Source organism: Mauremys mutica, chromosome 2, assembly GCF_020497125.1.
Source record: "Mauremys mutica isolate MM-2020 ecotype Southern chromosome 2, ASM2049712v1, whole genome shotgun sequence".
Lineage (NCBI taxonomy): Eukaryota > Metazoa > Chordata > Testudines > Geoemydidae > Mauremys > Mauremys mutica.
The window spans coordinates 213388431-213407888 of record NC_059073.1 but is presented as its reverse complement, the minus strand read 5'-3'; the positions used below and the strand labels follow the sequence as shown (position 1 = coordinate 213407888).

Here is a 19458-nt window from a genome sequence, read left to right as displayed (position 1 = left end):
ATAACCATTCTGTTGTCATCTGACTTTGTACAAAGGACCTTTTCCCACTCCATACTTGTATCCAAGAGTGTGCCCTCTTGTGAGTCCCAAATTAGGGTTATTACAGAAAATGTGATGGGGATATGGGGTGCCCCATTCTACCTCACAGTTCCTCTTGGTATAGACCAGGGATCCCCAACGCGGTGCCCGCAGGCGCATCTAAATGTGCCCGCATCTTGGCCCCCGGTGGAGCACCCGCTGAAATGCCGCCGAATTTCAGCGGCATTTCAGCGGGGACGCCTCTCGATGACGCCGCTTGCCACCGCCCAAATGCCACAGAAATTCGGCGGCATTTCAGTGGGTGCTCCACCGCTGCCACGGTCCTTTGTCTGGCGCCTGCCAGATGAAAAGGTTGGGGACCACTGGTATAGACCAATTTCTTGTCTATCATGTTAGAGTCAGCACACCTTGTCCTTGCTGATATCAACGTTAATGATTACTGTTCTGATCATTCCCTCTGGGGCACCTGGCATTGGCTGCTGTCGGAAGACAGGATACTGGGCTAAATGGACCTTTGGTCTGACCCAATATGGCTGTTCTTATGTAGATGACTGTTAGTTTAGTTTAGGATCTCATGGTCTCCATGATAAGAATAGTACTGACCTGTTGATTTGTGTCTCAATGTACAGAGGTGGGCAAATTCTGGTTCTTCGAGTCCCAATTCAAAGGCATATTGGAGGGAACTGTTGTTGTCATGGCATTATTGCCTACTTCAGACAGAGGCCAAGTACATCATGGTGGTGTACCTACTTCATTGGCCTATTTAATTTCAGAATTCTGTGAGGTGGAACACAGATAGTGGGCCATTCTGTCAGGCCTTGTAGGACATCATAACTATCTCTTATATGTGACTATCAATAGGTCTCCTAAATTTCCTCTCCCTTTATGACATCCTCATGGGTCATTTTGATATGATGTATGTCTTTCAAAGCATGTGGGGAAGCACTTACCACACCAGTGGTGTGGAAACTGCATTTGGAGTCTGACTGATTTATAATAGAGAATTTCTGGAAGAGCCATGCAATAGGGAAGGCTAAGAAAACTTCCATGTTCTCCACCATCCATGAGGTTGTGGTGATTGTCCTAATTCAACACGTGCATGGCAATGTACAGAATATAGCTCAAGACAATAAGATAAAATCCCTGCTTTGAGGAACGGATCAGTGGAACTATTACTGGTAGCAAGCAAGTTAGCTAATATGAGATGCCTTTACTTAAAAATAGGGCCCATCGTTATTCACTGTGAAGAATTTTCCAACTACTTTATGGATAAGACTAATTGATTGGATGTGATTTGCATCCATGATAGGAGGGCGTACTTGTAGGTAGCGCAAACAACATTTTTTGAGTGAGTTTATTATGGAGGTATTTTGGGGCTTGGAGTGCTGCAGTTTATAACCTCCAAAAAGGATCCATGTCGTCGTCTTGCTTTTTAAAGAAAGTATGAGGTTTAGAGACCATTATTGGGAGAGATCAGTAACTCCTTAAGTAGTTGGTGCTAGGATTACTCAAGAGAGAAATTCTCACCCTTGCTAAAGAGCCCATTGTTTGTTGGTGGTGGTTTTTCCAATTACATCCCTGTCTCTAACTTTCTGGCTTGGGGGTGGTGTCAAAAAGGTGGTGGGAAAGGTGTGGAGGTCTCTGATTTCCTTAAATTCTGGCAAATACGGATTTCAGCCAGGATATCATATGGTTACTGTACTGGTCTTGTTTGGCTGATCTTACCTTTGTCCATTGCTAGGAGGTGTAGATGCTGATTCTTTTAATTCTATCAGCAGCTGGTGGATGTGCAGCACCCACCATTTTTTCCTTGTGGGTGCTCCAGCCCTGGAGCACCCACGGAGTCAGCACCTATAATCTAGCACAGGGTTCTTGTAGAGCTCTCTTGTCACCCAGACTGCTTTGTGAACCAAGAGCTCCTGTAGGAGACAGCGAAGTGTATTGGCTGTAGTGCTGTCAGCATGTTGATGATGCTTCCTTGTTTTTTTAAACTAGATCCAGGTTGTAGAGGGCCTCTGGGTACATGATACCTTGCCAAGATAGGGGCATGAATGAGAGCAAGATGACATGAAGTTCAATCCAGGTGTTATATTAACTGGTCAGAGGAAGCCACTTGCAAAGCTAGACATATAGATACCTATATATGTAGGAATGTCCCCCTTTTTTTTTTAAACAGAGCTAAATTACTCTTAACTTCAAAATCACAAGTTAATGTAAGTTGATACTTCTGGGTAAAGTGCAGCCCTGTGGAACCACTTGATAGAGGAAATAACTTATAATACTGTTGTCTGTATTAAAAATAATAATCCTGTAACGGGAGACTAGATGGTGCAAGTAATAATGAGCTATAAAGTTATTTATCTGTAGGTGGTCTGGCTTCAGCACCTGTTGGCAGAGACTAAAAAAATTTACATATGACAGTTGTCTGGCTAAAATGAGTTGGTGAGTTAAGAACAAATGCTAGTGGATAGAAGTCCACTTTGCAAAACCATCACTGCAGCTGCTGCTAATTTAGCAGGCCATCTCTGCAGGGAACTAAGCTGAAATGGATTCACCCTAGAGGTGATCAATCTAGGTAGTGATTGTGACACATCAGCAGTGACCCTTTTTTGTTTCTGGAGTATGATTTAACCTTTGATCTGGCTCCATTCGTGAGCAGCAAATTCCTCAAATCCTCAGAGTAAGTGCATGTTTGACAAAGCATGTTTGCTTATATTCAGTGTACAATGTGTCTTGAAACCTAATTGAGTAAAAGTGTTGTTCAGTTAATCCATCTCTTCTGTTTTAGACAGTAACGTGGAACTTTAATGCATTATGTCCTGCAAACCAGATGTTATCCTAAAAATCCTTGTTGGCTGTTGTATTTTATAAAATGCAAATAATCTCCTGGGTTTAAATAAGAACAGTGGTTTCTCTGGGGATTTTAGTGGATTTCATGAGTAGTCTTATATAATTTTTTTCTTTCAAAGGCTCTTATGCATCGGATCTATTGAAACTGTGTTGATTTTTTTTGTCTCTGTAATGAGGAACTAATTAGAACCACATTTAACTTCCAGATTAAAAAGAGAATTGATATCTGCATGTTCTAAAGGCATCCCAAACACTTAGATAAGTTTTACTCCTGTCTGCAGTGCTTACCGTTGAGTGCCAGGGAAACATATATAGCTGTTCTCGATTAAAAACAAATATCCTATCTGTGGTACCACATATAGCTGATACAAATCATGGAGGAAGCATGACCTGGTGGTTAGGGCACTGGACTGGGAGTTGAGACCTGGATTCTCTTCCTGTTGAGGCATTGACTTACTGTGTGACCTTGGGCGTGTCTCTATCTTTGTGCCTCAGTTTCCCATATATAAAATGGGGATAATGCTGCTCACCCACCTTTTGTAATGGCCCCATTTTTATGCACAATGACTAAAATTTTCAGATTTTGCCTACACAATGTTGAGCACCTAAGTAAGCTGCCTGATTGTTAAGTACTAAATGCTCACAGCTATCTTACGTGGGTCTTGTGGTTGTGCAGTGCCTCTGAAAATGCAGGCTTCTCAGTCCATACTTGATGTAGGTGCTCAGCTCATATATGCACATCCTCAATGCCCTGCCACTTATCCTTCTGGTTGAGGACAACCTTTGGAGTCTGTCAGTGGTATCACTCAATTGGCCAGAGGAGTCGCTTACCCAGTGCTTCTATCCCTTGAGAGGAGTTTAATTGATTGCTTTACTACTAAACCAGTCTAGTAGCTCATACCTTTAATGGAGCAGAACCTTACAAGCTTTCTGTGACTGAATAATAGCTTTTCAAAAACTTGTCTGAATTGAACAGAAAGTAGTTGCTGTCTGTCAGGGCAAATGCAGCAAAAAGCCACATTTAACAGAATCCTCTTCCCCTTTGATTTCCATTTAGAAAACATTGTGTGGGACCTTACAAACTGAGGCTCTTATCTTGCAGTTAATGGAAGAGGCCCCAAAATAGGTGCAGTAGGACTAAGTAGGTCCCAGTCCTCTTCAGTTAGTCACACCTCCCTAGCTCTATCTATCATTTAACGATAGCTCATCTCAATTGATTAGACTCTGCCTGTTGGTATGCATACTTCCACCTTCTCATGTTCTCTGTATGTATAAATATCTCCTGTCTGTGTGTTCCATTCTATGCATCCGAAGAAGTGAGCTTTAGCTCACGAAAGCTCATGCTAAAATAAATTTGTTAGTCTTTAAGGTGCCACAAGTACTCCTGTTTTTTTTGCGGATACAGACTAACACGGCTGCTACTCTGAAACTTCCTGAGCAATGAGAGAAAGCCTTTTTTTTTTTTTTTTTTTACTCCCACTGGAGGCACACACAGACACATCCCTAGAGCATTCAGATGATTGACATTCTGAAAAGGAACAATGTTCTCTGGGTTTAAAAACAAGCACAGGTCTCTTACAAAAAGCCCATAGTCCCTGTGTGCGCCATAGACCTGCAAAGACAAATGGCCTGGGATCCTACTTACCTGAGAGACTGCTTAACTCCCAATGCCATAGTAACACAGCTACAGCCAGCAGAGCTGTTTGAGCAGGATTGCGCTCTTTATAAAAGAGAGGGGGGCTATTGGCAGAGCATTCTTTGCAAGGGCCCAGGGACTCTGGAGCTTGCTCCCCACCCCCCAAAATAGCCCATATTTGATGACCAGGCATTCTGCAGAAATCTTGTGTGTGATAGGGTTTTCGGGGAAGGATAAAGGTCTGTTGTGGGGGCTGACAGACAATTTTTCTGGATTTTTTTTTTCATGTTTGCTGTCTGCTGGCTGAGGCAGATTGTTAAATACCAACTTTTGATTATTGAAGGCTGATAGTTGGTGTTGTCAATATATTTGTATTTATTGCAACTGGCTGTAAATTTTCCAGTGAAACAGTTTTGTCAGAAAATGATTCTACAGAATCGAAATGTTCTATGTGAACATGTCAGGTCCATCCGCACTTTTGATGGAAACCAAGCAGGATGTCCAGCTTACAGGCTCCCCAGCTAGCCAGCTGCCTGCTTGGAGGACTCCCCATGTTCTCTGCCTGGAGTTTTTTTGAAAAACTCTCTATTTCGGTGCTCTCAAAAGAGAATTTTCTAAAACTTTTTGTTCCATAGAAAAATTGACATTTCCAACTCTTTTCTGATTCAGAACAAAAAGACTTCAAAAATACTCATTCCAGTGCTCACAGAGCTCTAATATTGATCGTGCTCAGTGGTTATTGTAAATTAAATTATAGTTAGTTGCTCACAGCTTTTGTACATGTGTGCATTTTAAATGTCCGATCTAAAGAAATAAGTATTGGGAGGCCCTCTTTTAAACTATATGATCTCAATAAACTAACTCTTTTGCAAATTTACCATATTTGGCAGCTTCCCCTCCTCTTTGGACTTTGTTGGCTGAGCTTGATTCTGAATAGACTCTGAGCAACCAGGCAACTTTGTTCACAGCTAAGCTGAAGAAATTTAAATTGTCTGATATGCTTGTAAATGGGGGGTGAAGACAACCTTGCAATCGATGTAAATCTGAGAAATGAGAACTCTTCCATTTTAAATCACTAGTGTGTGTGACCAGTAAAGCTGGTCAAAAAATGTAGAAAACCTTTAGCAAACTGTTTTTTGCAAAAGTTTCATTTCAATTTTTCAACATTTCAAAACAATCCTCAGTTCTAATGGCCATTAGTTCTCGGTTGTGGCTCAGCATGAACAGTACTTTTGGACCCATCTCTCTGTCCTTCCCTGGGACCCCTTTCAGGTGACAGGCCTAGTGCCTGCACTTCTCTCAGGGTGGAATCCCATGATTCACCCAATTTTCTGCCTGGCTTTTGAGACTACAACACCACTGTTTGCCAACCATGTTTCCTGGTAGGTCCAGCTGGTTTTGGTTCGGGGGGGGGGGTGGGAGGAGGGAGAACTCTTCAGAAGCTGTGATCAGTATGAAAAAGCAATGGCTCCAATTAGCTTCTTGAAAACAAAGTACCTTTTATCCATAGGAATACATCATTCAGAGAAAAGGGCTAAAACAACAAAAGTCCTACATGTATGACTCTTACCTAAAACTTAGCAATTCCCTCAATTTAGGCAGACCCACTTATCCTAAATTCACCACCCACCATTCCTCCACTTCTGGGGATCAGGGTTCCATCTGCATTCCTGCAGATCTTGCCTCTCTCAGCTTTTGGACTGAGGCTTTCTTTTAAGCGCTCTCAAACCATTTCATTTTCCCCATTTGGATTCCCATCTCCCCTGGCCCCGTTACCAGCTGCCATGTTGATCAGAGGGGGTAAAACTTCAAAGGAATTGACACCAGTATTGTTTAAGTACAGGTGATTGGCTGTCTGGACCCATTGACTTTAATTCCTGCAATAATGCAAAACCACCTGGCTGACTTAATCCCTAGTTATCCTTTAACAAGCAGCATCTTAACCATCAAACAGAGGGTCACATAGTAGTCAGAAAAAAATGTACCACTATCTCCCCAGTTCTTCATTCTCAATTTTGTTTTTTAAGGCTTAAAATAAAAACAAACAAACCCAAAATGTAAACATCACAGAAAAGTACTTTAGTCCTTTGCGAAAGTAACATCAGAACAGTATTGCTGTAGTTTATGGTATGTAATATAGAGAAATGAAATTAATTAGCTACATAGTACCAGTACTCCATACTTACTCAGCAAGTTTCATCCACGGATCTCAAACCACTTTGCATGGGTGAGAAAGCATTACCTCCATTTTACAGGTGGGGAAACTGAGACACAGAAAGGTGACTTTACTTGCTCAAGGTCACACAACAAGTCTGACAGAGCTGGCAATAGGACGCAGAACTTCTGACTCAGGCTGGTGCCCTATCCACTGGTCTCTTATGACCATTCTATAGCTCCTACTGTGAATACTATAGTTGTGAGCTTAAGAATTTTCTATAGCAAGCTCCTTATAATCTTGCATAGCCTTTTCAGAAGGGACTAGCATACATGAGATTATGTGGGAATTTGGCAAATAATAAATTTGCTAAAAATGCACTGGTGGGGGGGGCATCAAAACTATTCACAAATTCATATCAAAGTCCCCTGAAAGTTTCATCCAAAAAGAAAAATCTTTGGAAATATTGAAACATTTGACACTTTCAGAATGAACCATATTGACATTACCAAAATGAAATGTTTCAAAACGACATTTCTTGTCCTGTGGGTCGAACACTTTTTTTGTGTGTGTTTTATGTTTCGGTGACTGAAACTGGAAAGATTCGGTTTCGTTTCAAAATGATCTGATTTTATTTTTCCAGAATCAAAACTAAATATCAGCTGTTTGCTCAGCAGTACATATGATCCTTCTGAAGCTGGAAAAGATAGAAAGTGTAATTGGACTTTGTTATGAAGGCTAACTCCTAACTCAGAAGAACAGTTACTTGTATTAATTCCAATAGTGTAAAAAGTAAATAATGCTTTCCTAGCTAATGTAAAGATAAGTCCAACATCTGATTTTTGGAGAGGAGAGGAATGGGATGAGGTTCCAGTTCACCACATTTATTTAATTGCTGTGTTGATCTAATTCTTTTTTTTTCCCATTTCAGATGTAACATACTTGATTGACTTACGCAAAGAAAGAGACATAAGTATAACCATACAGCCAAAATCACCACACAGTGGGCGTCCGTTGCAGTTTGAGCCAGAATGTTTGATCTGTAAAGATCTTAGAATCTGTGAACGTAATGTAACTTTAACATCAGGCAACATGTACGAGATTTTCTTCCAGTGTTATGATTTGGAGCGTCTGAGGATCACAGCTGAAAAAACCATAGGTATGACAAGAGCCTTGTATTTTGTTACCTACAGAAGGGGTCTACGTGTTCTCATTTCCGCAGTATTCTACTGAAGGTTCAGGCTTGTAAATCCTGTCTTTCATTTGTGCTTAAGTGTGGTTTGGCTTGCAGACAGGTGCTGAACAAATAGGTGGTGGGTACAGTAAGTCAGTAAATAAACCAGTTTGTGTTTAAGATGTAGGGGTTTGGTAACAGAAAAGAACAGCATAGCTAGTTTCTGGAAAAATTCAATCCTAGCACATGGAAGACAAGCAAGTGAGGGAAGCTTCTTGCTTAGCACTGGGACCTGTCTTAGGACAGAGCTGTAGTAAAGCTCTCCTTCAAACATGGGGCAGGTGGCATCCATGCTGCTTATACCAGATGTCTACGCAGTTCTATGGAAAATTCCATGAAGTGTGTAGACAAATGGTGAAGGGAAGATAATATCCTGTGTGCTGACCAAGTGCCATCAGGTGAACTCTGTGCATTTGTATTTCTTGGTTTCCCTTAATATCCTGTAACAGTCAGGAGAAAAGCTTTTGAAGTACATGAGATACACACTCATTTTATTAATGGTTACTATGGAAAATATAGTGGGAAAGGTGACTATATGGATGTACTCTATAGTGCATCCCCACAGGACCAGAGCTAATGGGGAATTTGAGTTATTTCCATCTTTCAGCACGTACCCAATACCAAACAATAGAATTCTGTTGTTTTGTGTTTGTACAGACCTAACCACTCTAGCACATAGTAAAACCTCATTGTAATAGCTCTGCTCAATGTGAAAAGTATAGCTATAATCTGTGTCTCTGTGACTGCAGCCTGTTGGGATCTCAGACACTGCCAAAAGAAGATCTATGACCTCACTGTGCCCAGGGCTATTTCCCAGCTCCCAGTTCGGCTGGATAAGTTTACTTGGAAGCTGTTGGCTCCAGAAGAGATCAATGTGGAAATAATTTCTCCATCCTTGAAGTTACAACAACACATCCAAGACCAGATGTGCAATAAAAGTTACAGCTACGACATTGTCAGCACCACCCAGGGAAAGGAGTTAAAGCTTGGTATATTCTGTCCTGGTGGATCCATTGAAAAGATTCAAATGAGAGACAATATCACCATATCCCTAAAAACATATGGCAGAGGATTCCTCAATGATTCTCTTAATCAGGATCTGAAAATGTCTTTTGTGCCATTTATTAAAGGTAAGGTGGAGGTCTGTTCCCTCACTCCATTCCCCAACTCCTTCAATATATCCATTAACTAATAACCATTGTACGTCAGATACTACCATAACAGTAGTTACATTTCTTAGCGTCCAATTGCGATGTCATTACTTGAGCAAACCTTTCTTTGAATCAATGGGGAGTTTTGCCTCTGTAAGGAGGGAATAAAAACTTCAGGCTTGGAGTTGTGGGTGGGTAGTTATGAGGGAAATCTTGCAGGTAAACCATGTTATAACTGTTACACAAAAATGGTGATAAGTGATGTGTTACTACTAATGAGATATTGTGATTTTTTTCTGTGTGAATCCCTAGTCACCATTGTAAGTGATGCGTGTTTTATTTTAGAAAAGAGTGGCTAAGTAATGTATTTAAAGAGAAAGTATTGCCAATGTTCTTGGCTATGCATACAATCTCTCTCTTCCTGTACTACAGAGGAATGTATCTTTACTGTGACCCCAGACCCAAAAGCTCAAGTTTACCTACAGACCCCTAACTGGTTCGAGGGTTTGCCTCCTTATGTCTCCGTGTCCTGGAACATCACAGTCCCCAGGAAGCAAGTTGCTCGCTTAGCGTTCTTGAAGGAGCGGATGGACATTACTTGTGAAACAGGCCGTGCCTATGTCAACATAAAGGAACAGAAACCAAAGGCTGAAGAAACTGTGCGCCGTGAAGATGAGCTGCTTCCTGAGCCCCTACATATGTATCACCACTTCTGGGTAAACATCTCTAACTGTAAACCAGTGACTAAGAAACAGCTGAGCTTGCAGTTCTGGGTGACATTTGTCTCACAAAAGACAGGTGAGTTGTCGCTGTCTTTCTATACTGAGGGAGGATAATGCTCTGTAGTATGGATGCTCTGGTGTTTTCTGTACACAGGTGTGGATGTGCTAGTAGACTATTTGCTTCATCAATTTGTTGTGCAGAGAGATGCTTCTCAGCAGCTTTACAAAACTGCAGCTTTTTCTACATTTTGTAGAATACTGCATCAGATGCCTAAACTCTATCAGGATCCTCTCTCTTTTTTGGATGTATTGTCTTAGGAAACAATCAAAAGAAGTAGAAAGTGTTAAAATGCTGAAGAGATTGAAGTAGCAGAATTGTCAGATGATTCTGAATTTAGTTGAAACAGAGAATGTAAAACTTGATGTATAAATTCCAAGATATTTAAGGACCAATCTGTATTTCAGACACCATATTCGAGAACATTTAGGAATATATATATATATATATATATATAAAATTAATGTTTAGATGTTTTCAATTGCATTATCAGTCTTGTTTTTCAGTTTCTTCTTTGCTATATTTAGCTGAAAGTAAGTAAGGGGAGGATGTTCTCTTCTTAATTGAAGATGGACAAAAGAGCTGCAGCCTCCTGTGGGATTAGACTTCAAGTCTGAACATTGGTATTTGGATGTGCTAATTTCAATGGGGCTGCACACAGATCGTCACTATCGGACCTAAGAGATCAGGGCCTAGAGCAAATAATCCACTGTACAGTCATAAAAAAAATCAAATAAAATTAAGGACTATACCTAGAATCAGTTCCCTGAATCTTGGAGCTTTTTATTAAGTCAGTCTTTGCTACCTAAGTTTGGTAATCATTTTAAGCATTGGGAGAGGTCTGAAATAATACTGAAATCCTGAAGTCGCAGTGTGTATTTAATAACTGAAAAGCAAAACAACGCACATGTTTAAGATTGGCAAACAACCCACAGAGTGACACATGGGTAAGGACTTCTTAAAATCTCATTGTATCCTTTCCTCCAACTGCCTTTCCTCTTTGTAGGATGTCTAGTTAGGCACAAATCCAGCAAGCTGATCTGGTCAGGACTAGTGGATCCTTACAGTCACATGGATCTGATTGCAGAAGTGGGGCCTTAATCTGTACGTTACCTGGTATAGAAACTTATCTTGTGTGTCTGTAAAAGACCTGGCCTGCTTTGGCACTGTGTAAATAATGAAGGTACATATTAAATGCACAGTGTGTCTCTGTCTGCTTTTTAACAAGCATGGATGAGAACATGTGGCACAGATTTTTTTCTTTAATGGCTACTAATATTACGCCTAATTAATATTAATCATAAAATCCCTGCACTTTGAAATACCTGAACTTCAAAAATCTTTGAGAGCCATAAACATGTACTTTAGAAAAAAAAATTTCCCCTAGACATCAGTAATTGTGTACATCTAGTGTTTTGTTCTTATTGTCCTAATTCTCCCCAGTCCATCCACATAAATTAAAATTTGCTTATGAATTTGGAGAACCTTCCTTCCTCTAGAAACAAAGTATGTGATTGACTTCTGTCTCTGATATTTTGTACAATGAAGATCATTAGCACTCATGTAGTATTCTTAATCTTCAAATCACTTTACTGACATTAACTAATGGTTGCAATGGTGCTATGAGGTAAATAATAACTATTTTGAATTATTCTCATTTTTAAGGATTGGGAAACTCAGGCAGAGAGACTGGGTGTTTTGCCCAAAGCTGCAGAAGGAATATTTCAGCTAGGATTAGAACTCAGGAGATCCTGGTGCCCTGCCCTCTCCTCAGACTAGATCACACTGCTTTCTGATTAGTATTATTCCTTGAAATCAGAAGATCATCATTATAATATATTGTGCTTCCCATTTTCAAAGCTCTGCTGCAAACTCTGGTATTTATCATGTATGGGTAAGTACCAGTGGTAGCCAGGGGCGGCTCTATGTATTTTGATGCCCCAAGCAGAGCAGTCAGGCTGCTTTCGGCGGCATGCCTGTGGGAGGTCCGCTGGTAACGCGGATTTGGCAGCATGCCTGCGGGAGGTCTGCTGGTCCTGTGGTATTGGCGGCAATTTGGCGGCGGGTACGCCGAAGGCGTGGGACCGGTGGACCTCCCACAGGCATGCCACCAAATCCGTGTTACCAGCAGACCTACCGCAGGCATGCCGCTGAAGGCAGCCTGCCTGCTGCCCTCACGGCGACCAGCAGGCCATCCCCTGTGGCTTGATGCCCCAGGCATGCACTTGGTGCGTTGGTTCCTGGAGCTGCCCCTGGTGGTAGCAAATTTGAGAGTCACATCCATCTGTCTATATTGTTGTACACAGTAATGACATACATCTACCAGAGGTTTTGTGTGTGTGTGCAGACACAGGAACTAATTGCTGGGAAAATAGGTTTGTAAAGAAGCATCTTTCTAAATGAAAGACACACAATGTACTACGCCAAAGGGAGGGCTTCTCCCATTGGTGTTGGTGTAGGTGTAGGTACTCCACCTCCCTGAAAGGCAATAGTTATACCAACCTAACTCCCGATATAGACAGTGCTATGTCCCCTGTTGACATAGCTCTGTCTACATCGGGAATTAGGTTGGTATAACTGCATTGCTCAGGGGGGTGGATTTTCCACACCTCTGAGCGACAATTCTATTGACATACGTTGGTAGTGTATACCAAACCTAGATCTGTGATCTTGGGAATTAAAATGTTGCTTGACCTTTTGTGTGCCTTCTGGGTATGTTTATTAAAAACAACAACAACAAAAACTTAAATACCATGTAGAAAAACAAATGTTGTGGGGGGGTTTTAAGCTACTCTCCACATTAATGAACAGGCAATGTTCTATACTGAAAGGTAGGTTTAGAAAGAGACTCACTTAAGAGTCTGGGACTTATTTTCAGAGTGTACAATAGTTAAAGCATTACCTCTGACTCTGTATACTCATATAGAAACAAAATTAAATCCTGCTATCATATGGTCTGCTTGCCAAGTGTCAGTTCTGTGGTAGCTGATTTAAAAAGTCGCCATTGAATTTTCAGTCATCTGGCAAACTGAGATCAATAATGACTCTTCCTATGCACCCTCAGATAGTGCATATTGTGTGGTTCAAATGCACGTTCTCTGTCATGCTCACTTCTAAGGCTATGTCTACACTGGCAATTGAACGACAAAACTTTTGTCTTTCAGAGGTGTTAAACCTCCCACCCCCGGAAAGACAAAAGTTTTGCTGCGACAAGTGCCAGTGTGAACAGCGCATTGTCGGCAGGAGAACCAACAAAATGCAGCTACACTGTGTGAATTTTAGCAGCACGGCTGTGGCACAACAGCCATGTCGCTAAAAGCTGTGTAGTATAGACATAGCCTAAGGAGTGCCTCTCCGCTGAGATTCATTCAATGTCAGAACTAGGATTAGGATTTGGGAGTTCCTTGCTCCAACTCCTGTGTCCAATCTACAAGAACATCCTGCCTGTCAGAATAAAATTTAGTGCACCTTATTCTTCAGCTTCAAGGCCCCAATCATGCAAAACCCATATGTCTGCAAGTAGTCCCGTTCAGCTCAATGGAAGTACTTGCATTCATAGCTGTGCATGTGCCTACAGAATTGAGGCCTAGAGCAAGAGTTGGCAATGCAGATTAGAACAGATTACATCACCTAATGAACCTCTAATTCTTTTCCTCTTTAGTTCACTCTTCATTGCCTGTAAACTTATTTCTTTAAATGTTTTTTTCTTTTTTAAACTTTTCGTTTTGTTTTAATTCAGTAAAACTTCTATAGCTCCATTCCTATAAACTCCTGCACTATGGGTACATTGACCTGCTTGCTTGCTTGATTTTTGTGAGGCTTTCATTTATGGCACCTTAAAGATCTGTCAGGTGGCTTTCTGTTTGCTTGGTTTTTACATCTTTAAATAGGTTGAAGGGAGAGTTAACGAAATGATCCTGCTATTTCATGTCTTTGCTGTTGGATCCTTTTCCCTTCCTCTTCACACTTGTGTTCAATCAGTCAATCAGATGCAAGTAAGTGAGATGTAGGAGGTAAGTGTAGAGGCAAAAGAACTGGCTGATTCTCTGCGTAGACCTGGTATGTTAAGCAGCAATGATGCAAGTCAAGTATGGCAGCTAGATTTCAATAGGTTAACTGTGGTTGCATATTCTTGAATGACTTTATTTCTCGTTGTTGTATCTATTTTTTTTTATAGATCTGTCACTGATAATTGCTGTGGTAGTTGGTGTGGCTGGAGCGCTCTCAATTATCGGAATCATCATATGCTGCACTAGGAAGAAGTATGTTCATTACTCAAGATGCTGATTTTAGGCAGATTTAGTAGTAGTTTTGCCAGGGCGTTCCATTCCGCTTATTTAACATATTGAATAGTTAGCCCTTGAAGAAGGGTCTGGAGTGTGCAATGGAAGGTGTAGGATAGAGAGGCACAACGAGTTGCAGCTAAAAAGCTTAAGACTCTTGCAATAATATTGTAGATCACTTTACTAATGCACTTTGCACTAGCATAGACTTCTGGTGTTTGTTTGAATGTATTAAGGTAGATATCACCTGAACTTTAATAAAGGTTTCCAAGTTAATTTGGCTGCTTTTCCTGAATGCGCTGTATAGTCGCTATTCAGACAAGTGTCCCCCTCCTGTTACCGATAGATACCTCATAAAACAGGTCAGTTTATGCATCAATGCGTTGCACAGCACTCAGTCAGGAGCAGATTTGATTTCCTAATTCTGGGTAATTTAAGGAAGTCACATTACTATGAGTCAGTAATGTTTCTCATGGTTATAGGTAGCTACTGTCTACAAATGATACAAACTGAAAACCGCTTTACTACATATTTGCCAGAGAGTGGGATAGAAAAAGGCCAAAATCAATCAGATCCATCCAGCTTCTAGCCCTAGAAAATTCTCTCTTGGTTTTCATGGCCTGGGAGGAGTAGTTTTAATTAAATTTGAGCCCTGAAAGAAGGAACCCAATCCTGCTAGTACTCATAACTTTACTCAGATGAAGCCAATGAGGATACTTGTGCACATTAAGCGTTTGCAGGATTTGGGCCCTCATTTGTAAACTGTAATGAAGATATTCTAGGTGGTAACTAGAGCTCTGCAAAATCATCTCCCTTGAAACAAACTAGAAAATTGTAGGACTTTTCACTAGCTTGGATGTAAAAAGTTGGGGCACTTGGTCCTAGGACAATGTTTCTAACTGTAAACACCTTTACTACTTGAGAACAAGCTCTGCTGCCCTGCAAAGAAAATACTTGAGGCATAGGCTTGATGGAAATATAATTAAATATAAGTGAATGTTGCCTTACAGAGTTTGAATACACAAGTAACATATGGATTTACAGTGGTTCTCACTTGTTAATTTTTGTTTTATAACAGGAAGAAGGAAAGCCAGAATCCTAACGTGGGTACATACAATGCCAACATCAATACCCAGATGCCTGGAAGACACGGCTTATTCAAAAAGAGGAGGCAGGACAATGACTCCCATGTCTATGCAGTCATTGATGATGCCATGGTCTATGGAGATTTGCTGAAGGAATACAATGGATCAGTCAATCCAGAGGTAGATGTGTACCGGCCTTTTGATGGGCCTATGGGTGACACACCACCTACTCCACCTCCCATCTCTTTCAAAAAAGCCACTAAAATATCAAACTCTGAGGAACTCCCATTCTGCCCAGAGAGGGATAGTGAGCCATACACTTTTGCACATCGCAAACCAGAGGAGACCACGAGCAACGGAGACACAAGTGTGAACAGTACTGGAGATGTGGGTATGTCCTTGTTGGAAAGTAAGGAACAAGAAGGCTTGGTGGTACAACTTATGCCAAAGGAATGACTTTGGTTTGGAAATGAGGGTGACACTAAAGAAAAGTGCTCTCATGTACTGTAGAAAAATCAGAAGAGGAGATTTATTTTTTTAAGCATGCATAGACATGGGTTGTTTTTAATCGCAACTGCTGATGTTTTCAAATTTTAGAATGAACCTTTAGGAAACGTATCAACAGTTCATGTACCATCCATGAATGCAAGTGCTTCTCTTTTGGAAATGGAAGCAAAGATATGCTTCCACTTTTATCATAAAGCCAGAGGGAAAATGGATTTTTTAAAAGCTCAGGAACTGAACATAACTGGGAGAATATTTGCTCAACAGTTTCTCTCTTCCAAGTAATTCCTCCTTCTCCTGAAGATTGCTGGGTGTTGACTGAGGATGTATCCCACACCACTGTCTTAAAGCAGCCCTGAAATCTATGGAATGTTTTTACTAGAAGCTGGATTTTTTCCCTAAAGTCAGAGCATAGGAAGCCGTATTGTATGCCAGTTCTTCTCCCTGCATCTCCTAGTTTAGCAGCAAGCATAATACTCTTGTGTATTTGTTTTAAAAAATTATCATTTTTGAGAACTTAAAAAAACTTGCTCTCCCGCTCTGATGTCTATAGAGTTCACATCTCTTATTCCACTGTGCTTTCTTGTTCCAGTAATGACAGAAGGTGTTCTAAAGAAATAATAATGGCATCCCATCTGCTACTAATGCTTTGCACTTGACCTGCAAGAGAGATTTGTTTATTGAAGGAAGACAAATATTGAAGTGGAAAAATGTGTTCCACTTCCAACATGCAATTACTCTGTCAGACTCCTGTGCAAAATGTATGAATTAATCCACAAAGCAGGCCTCGGTATTTATTACAGTTTTAGTGTTGGATTTACAGGAGCACAAGTCTTGTGGGTATTTCTACAGAAATGGTCAGAGGCCTATCCACTTGTGTGTACAAGTGCCTGATTTATGTATATGTACAATCACTATGATTGCACACACGCTTTTGCATATGGAACTAAAGCTGACTACTTGGAGATCTGGCTCTGCTCGTCACACTATGAAAAATCTCTTGCTTAACAATATTTGAAGGGCAACATAACTTATAGAAGAAACTATATGACTTATGTACAGTAACTGGAGACTTCAAGCAACTGTAACCATCTATGGCTGAAATCTTGGTCCAGCTACAGTTAATGGGGATTTTTCTGTTGACATCAACAGGGCAAGGATTTTCACTTTCTGTGCTAAATATTTTATCATAACTAAACACGAACAATACATTTTCCTTGATTCAATATCAGTTTCATACTTACGTTGCATGTGAAGCAGTTTCATCATAGAATTTCTGTTAGCATATTGTGAGATCCCTGTCATCTGAGAGTACTTTTAATTGTGTCTTAGGGAAATTAAGTGGTTATATGTTGCACTTGAATGGAGACGTGTATTCTTATATCCATCTCCTCTTTGTTGTTGGGATCACATATGTCAATGTATAGTAGAACATTTAAATGCCATGTGAGAACTTAAATTATGCTATTCTGCCTTGATTCCTGCAATAACTATAGTTATTTTTCTCAGGCAAATAACTTCCACAATATATTTTTCTTGGGGCAATAAAATTCTGTCTCCAGCTGGTCAATGTTACTTAATTTCCATCTCTTTGGGGAAAGGGCTGGGGGGCTCCGTAGAAGCAAACCCTGTTATCCATCTGTGTTGTTCTTTGCAATTTATTAGGCAAGAGCCTTTAGTTCTTATTCTGGCTAACAAACTGCAAAGCATATGACATAGGCCAAACTTTCTCTATTGCCATGTCTTGATTTTGAGGGAAGAATGTGACGGTCAATTTATCCAACTCTTCTGGTGGCTGTATGGTTTTTATTAGATATGGTTTAACTTTTTGGTTGGTACGAAATCAAAGTTACAATGTGTTTATCATGGTTTGCAATTCTCTTTGCCAAGTTTGGACTTCACTGCATTAAGTACAGGAATTGTAACATTGGCTACAGTTTCCTTTTTGTTAGGAAAAATTGCAGTTTAAAAAAAAATATTACAATAAGTAGAACTAAACTGTGAGCACAAACTGGAGTAGTTACCAGGGCAATTTCATCCCTTTTTATGTTTCTTCTTTCTTTTGTAAATTGGGTTTTGAAGTAGCTAGAGTGGCGCTAAATGAGAGCCTAAGAATCTTTTCTCATGAGCAAGCTGGAATGATCACTTGGGCAGGTCAGAACAGTACCTCTGCAGCTCTTCTATCCTGTGGCATTAGCTCTGTTCATATGAACCACACAGGAGTGATCAAGGAAATCTGGTAGGGATTTGACATTTTAGTGTATGCCAATACTGTACTTAAGTTACATGAAACCAATAGTTCTCCTGTAAGATGATTTCTGGGATAAGTTTACTTTCCCAGGGAGAGGGGAGGAAGAATTCTATCAACTAACATATAAAGATTAAATCCTGCAGACCTTATGCTGGCAAAACTCCCATTGACTTTAATGACAGTCTCGTCTATTCAAGGAATGCTAGATCAGCCTTGTGTATTTTTTGTATCTGACAGCTTATAGTAAAGAGAATCCCAGGCAATAAGAATGTATTTCTGGAGAACAAAGTTTACCATGATAATAACTTATTCACTGAATGTATATATCTATTTTGTTTTACAGCTGTGGTGGTATACTGTTAATTTCCTTTTTTAAGAAAGAAATGTGTTTTAGATATGTATTTTCATATTTTAGGTATTACTTTTGTAAAATGTTTGTATGCAATGGAATACATGATCCAACAGTGCCTTAGTAGGATCATAATGTTTGTAATTATTTAAGCCAAATTGAGACAGGCGTTGGGTTCCAGTGGAATCATTTTTGGGGGAAATAGTGCAAAAGTTCACCTTGTTGCAAGCATCTGATCCCAAAGAGAGCCTTATTAAAATGTATGAAATTTGTAGTTTTGATTACAATACATTTTATGGAGTCTGTATCCGTAGCCGCTTTCTTGTTTTAATGGTAAGTGCACTTTGTGCTCATTAAAGAGCCTGCTTGAAATCCCTGGAGACTGAAATATTTGTTTTTATCTGCAGAACTACTACAGGGTAGACGATAGCAATTCAAGCTTCCTCGCCTCACCTTAACAATTGGCCTCAACCATGACCTCGTCAGATCATCTCTAGTGATGAGAAGGAAGTTAAGCTGACATGTCCAGTCAGTCCTTAACCCCTCTGAGATTGCAAATTATTATTAATTAAAATGCGGACACTTGTCCACTAGGAACTGGATGGAGATTGGTGGCTCACATGAGATGAAGCAAACTTTCTGTGCAGTAATGACACCTGGTCTCTATTTATCTGTGCCAGATTTGAGATCTGAAACTTTCTGAATTCTGTTAACCATGAATTCTGTTATTTAGTCCCCTGAGATAGTTATGTGGCTCTAAGCCAAATCTAGCGTTCTTTTAGACCAGTGGCTCTCAACCCTTCCAGACTACTGTACCCCTTTCAGGAGTGTGATTTGTCTTGGGTGCCCCAAGTGTCACCTCACTTAAAAACTGCTTACTTACAAAATCAAGTCCTAAAAATACAAGAGTCACAGCCACACTATTACTGAAAAATTGCTACTTTCTCATGTTTACCATATAATTATAAAATCAATTGGAATATAAATATTGTACAGTACTTGCATTTCAATGTATAGTATATAGAGCAGTATAAAGTCATTGTATGAAATTTTAATTTTTTACTGACTTCGCTAGTGCATTTTATGTAGCCTGTTGTAAAATTAGTCAAATATCTAAATGAGTTGATGTACCCCTGAAAGA

The 19458-nt window shown here is 40.2% G+C and overlaps 1 protein-coding gene across 1 annotated transcript in view; it reads left to right on the top strand.

Moving 5' to 3' along the window:
* CDCP1 (CUB domain containing protein 1) overlaps positions 1-19243 on the top strand; it is a 49174-nt gene extending 29931 nt beyond the window's left edge. Inside the window, exons 5-9 of the mRNA XM_045007800.1 lie at positions 7612-7839; positions 8664-9044; positions 9498-9863; positions 14023-14107; positions 15207-19243. Of these exons, the coding sequence (XP_044863735.1) occupies positions 7612-7839; positions 8664-9044; positions 9498-9863; positions 14023-14107; positions 15207-15669 (1523 nt within the window). The 3' untranslated portion in view covers positions 15670-19243. The remainder of the gene's footprint in view (positions 1-7611; positions 7840-8663; positions 9045-9497; positions 9864-14022; positions 14108-15206) is intronic.
* Positions 19244-19458: the final 215 nt, after the last annotated feature.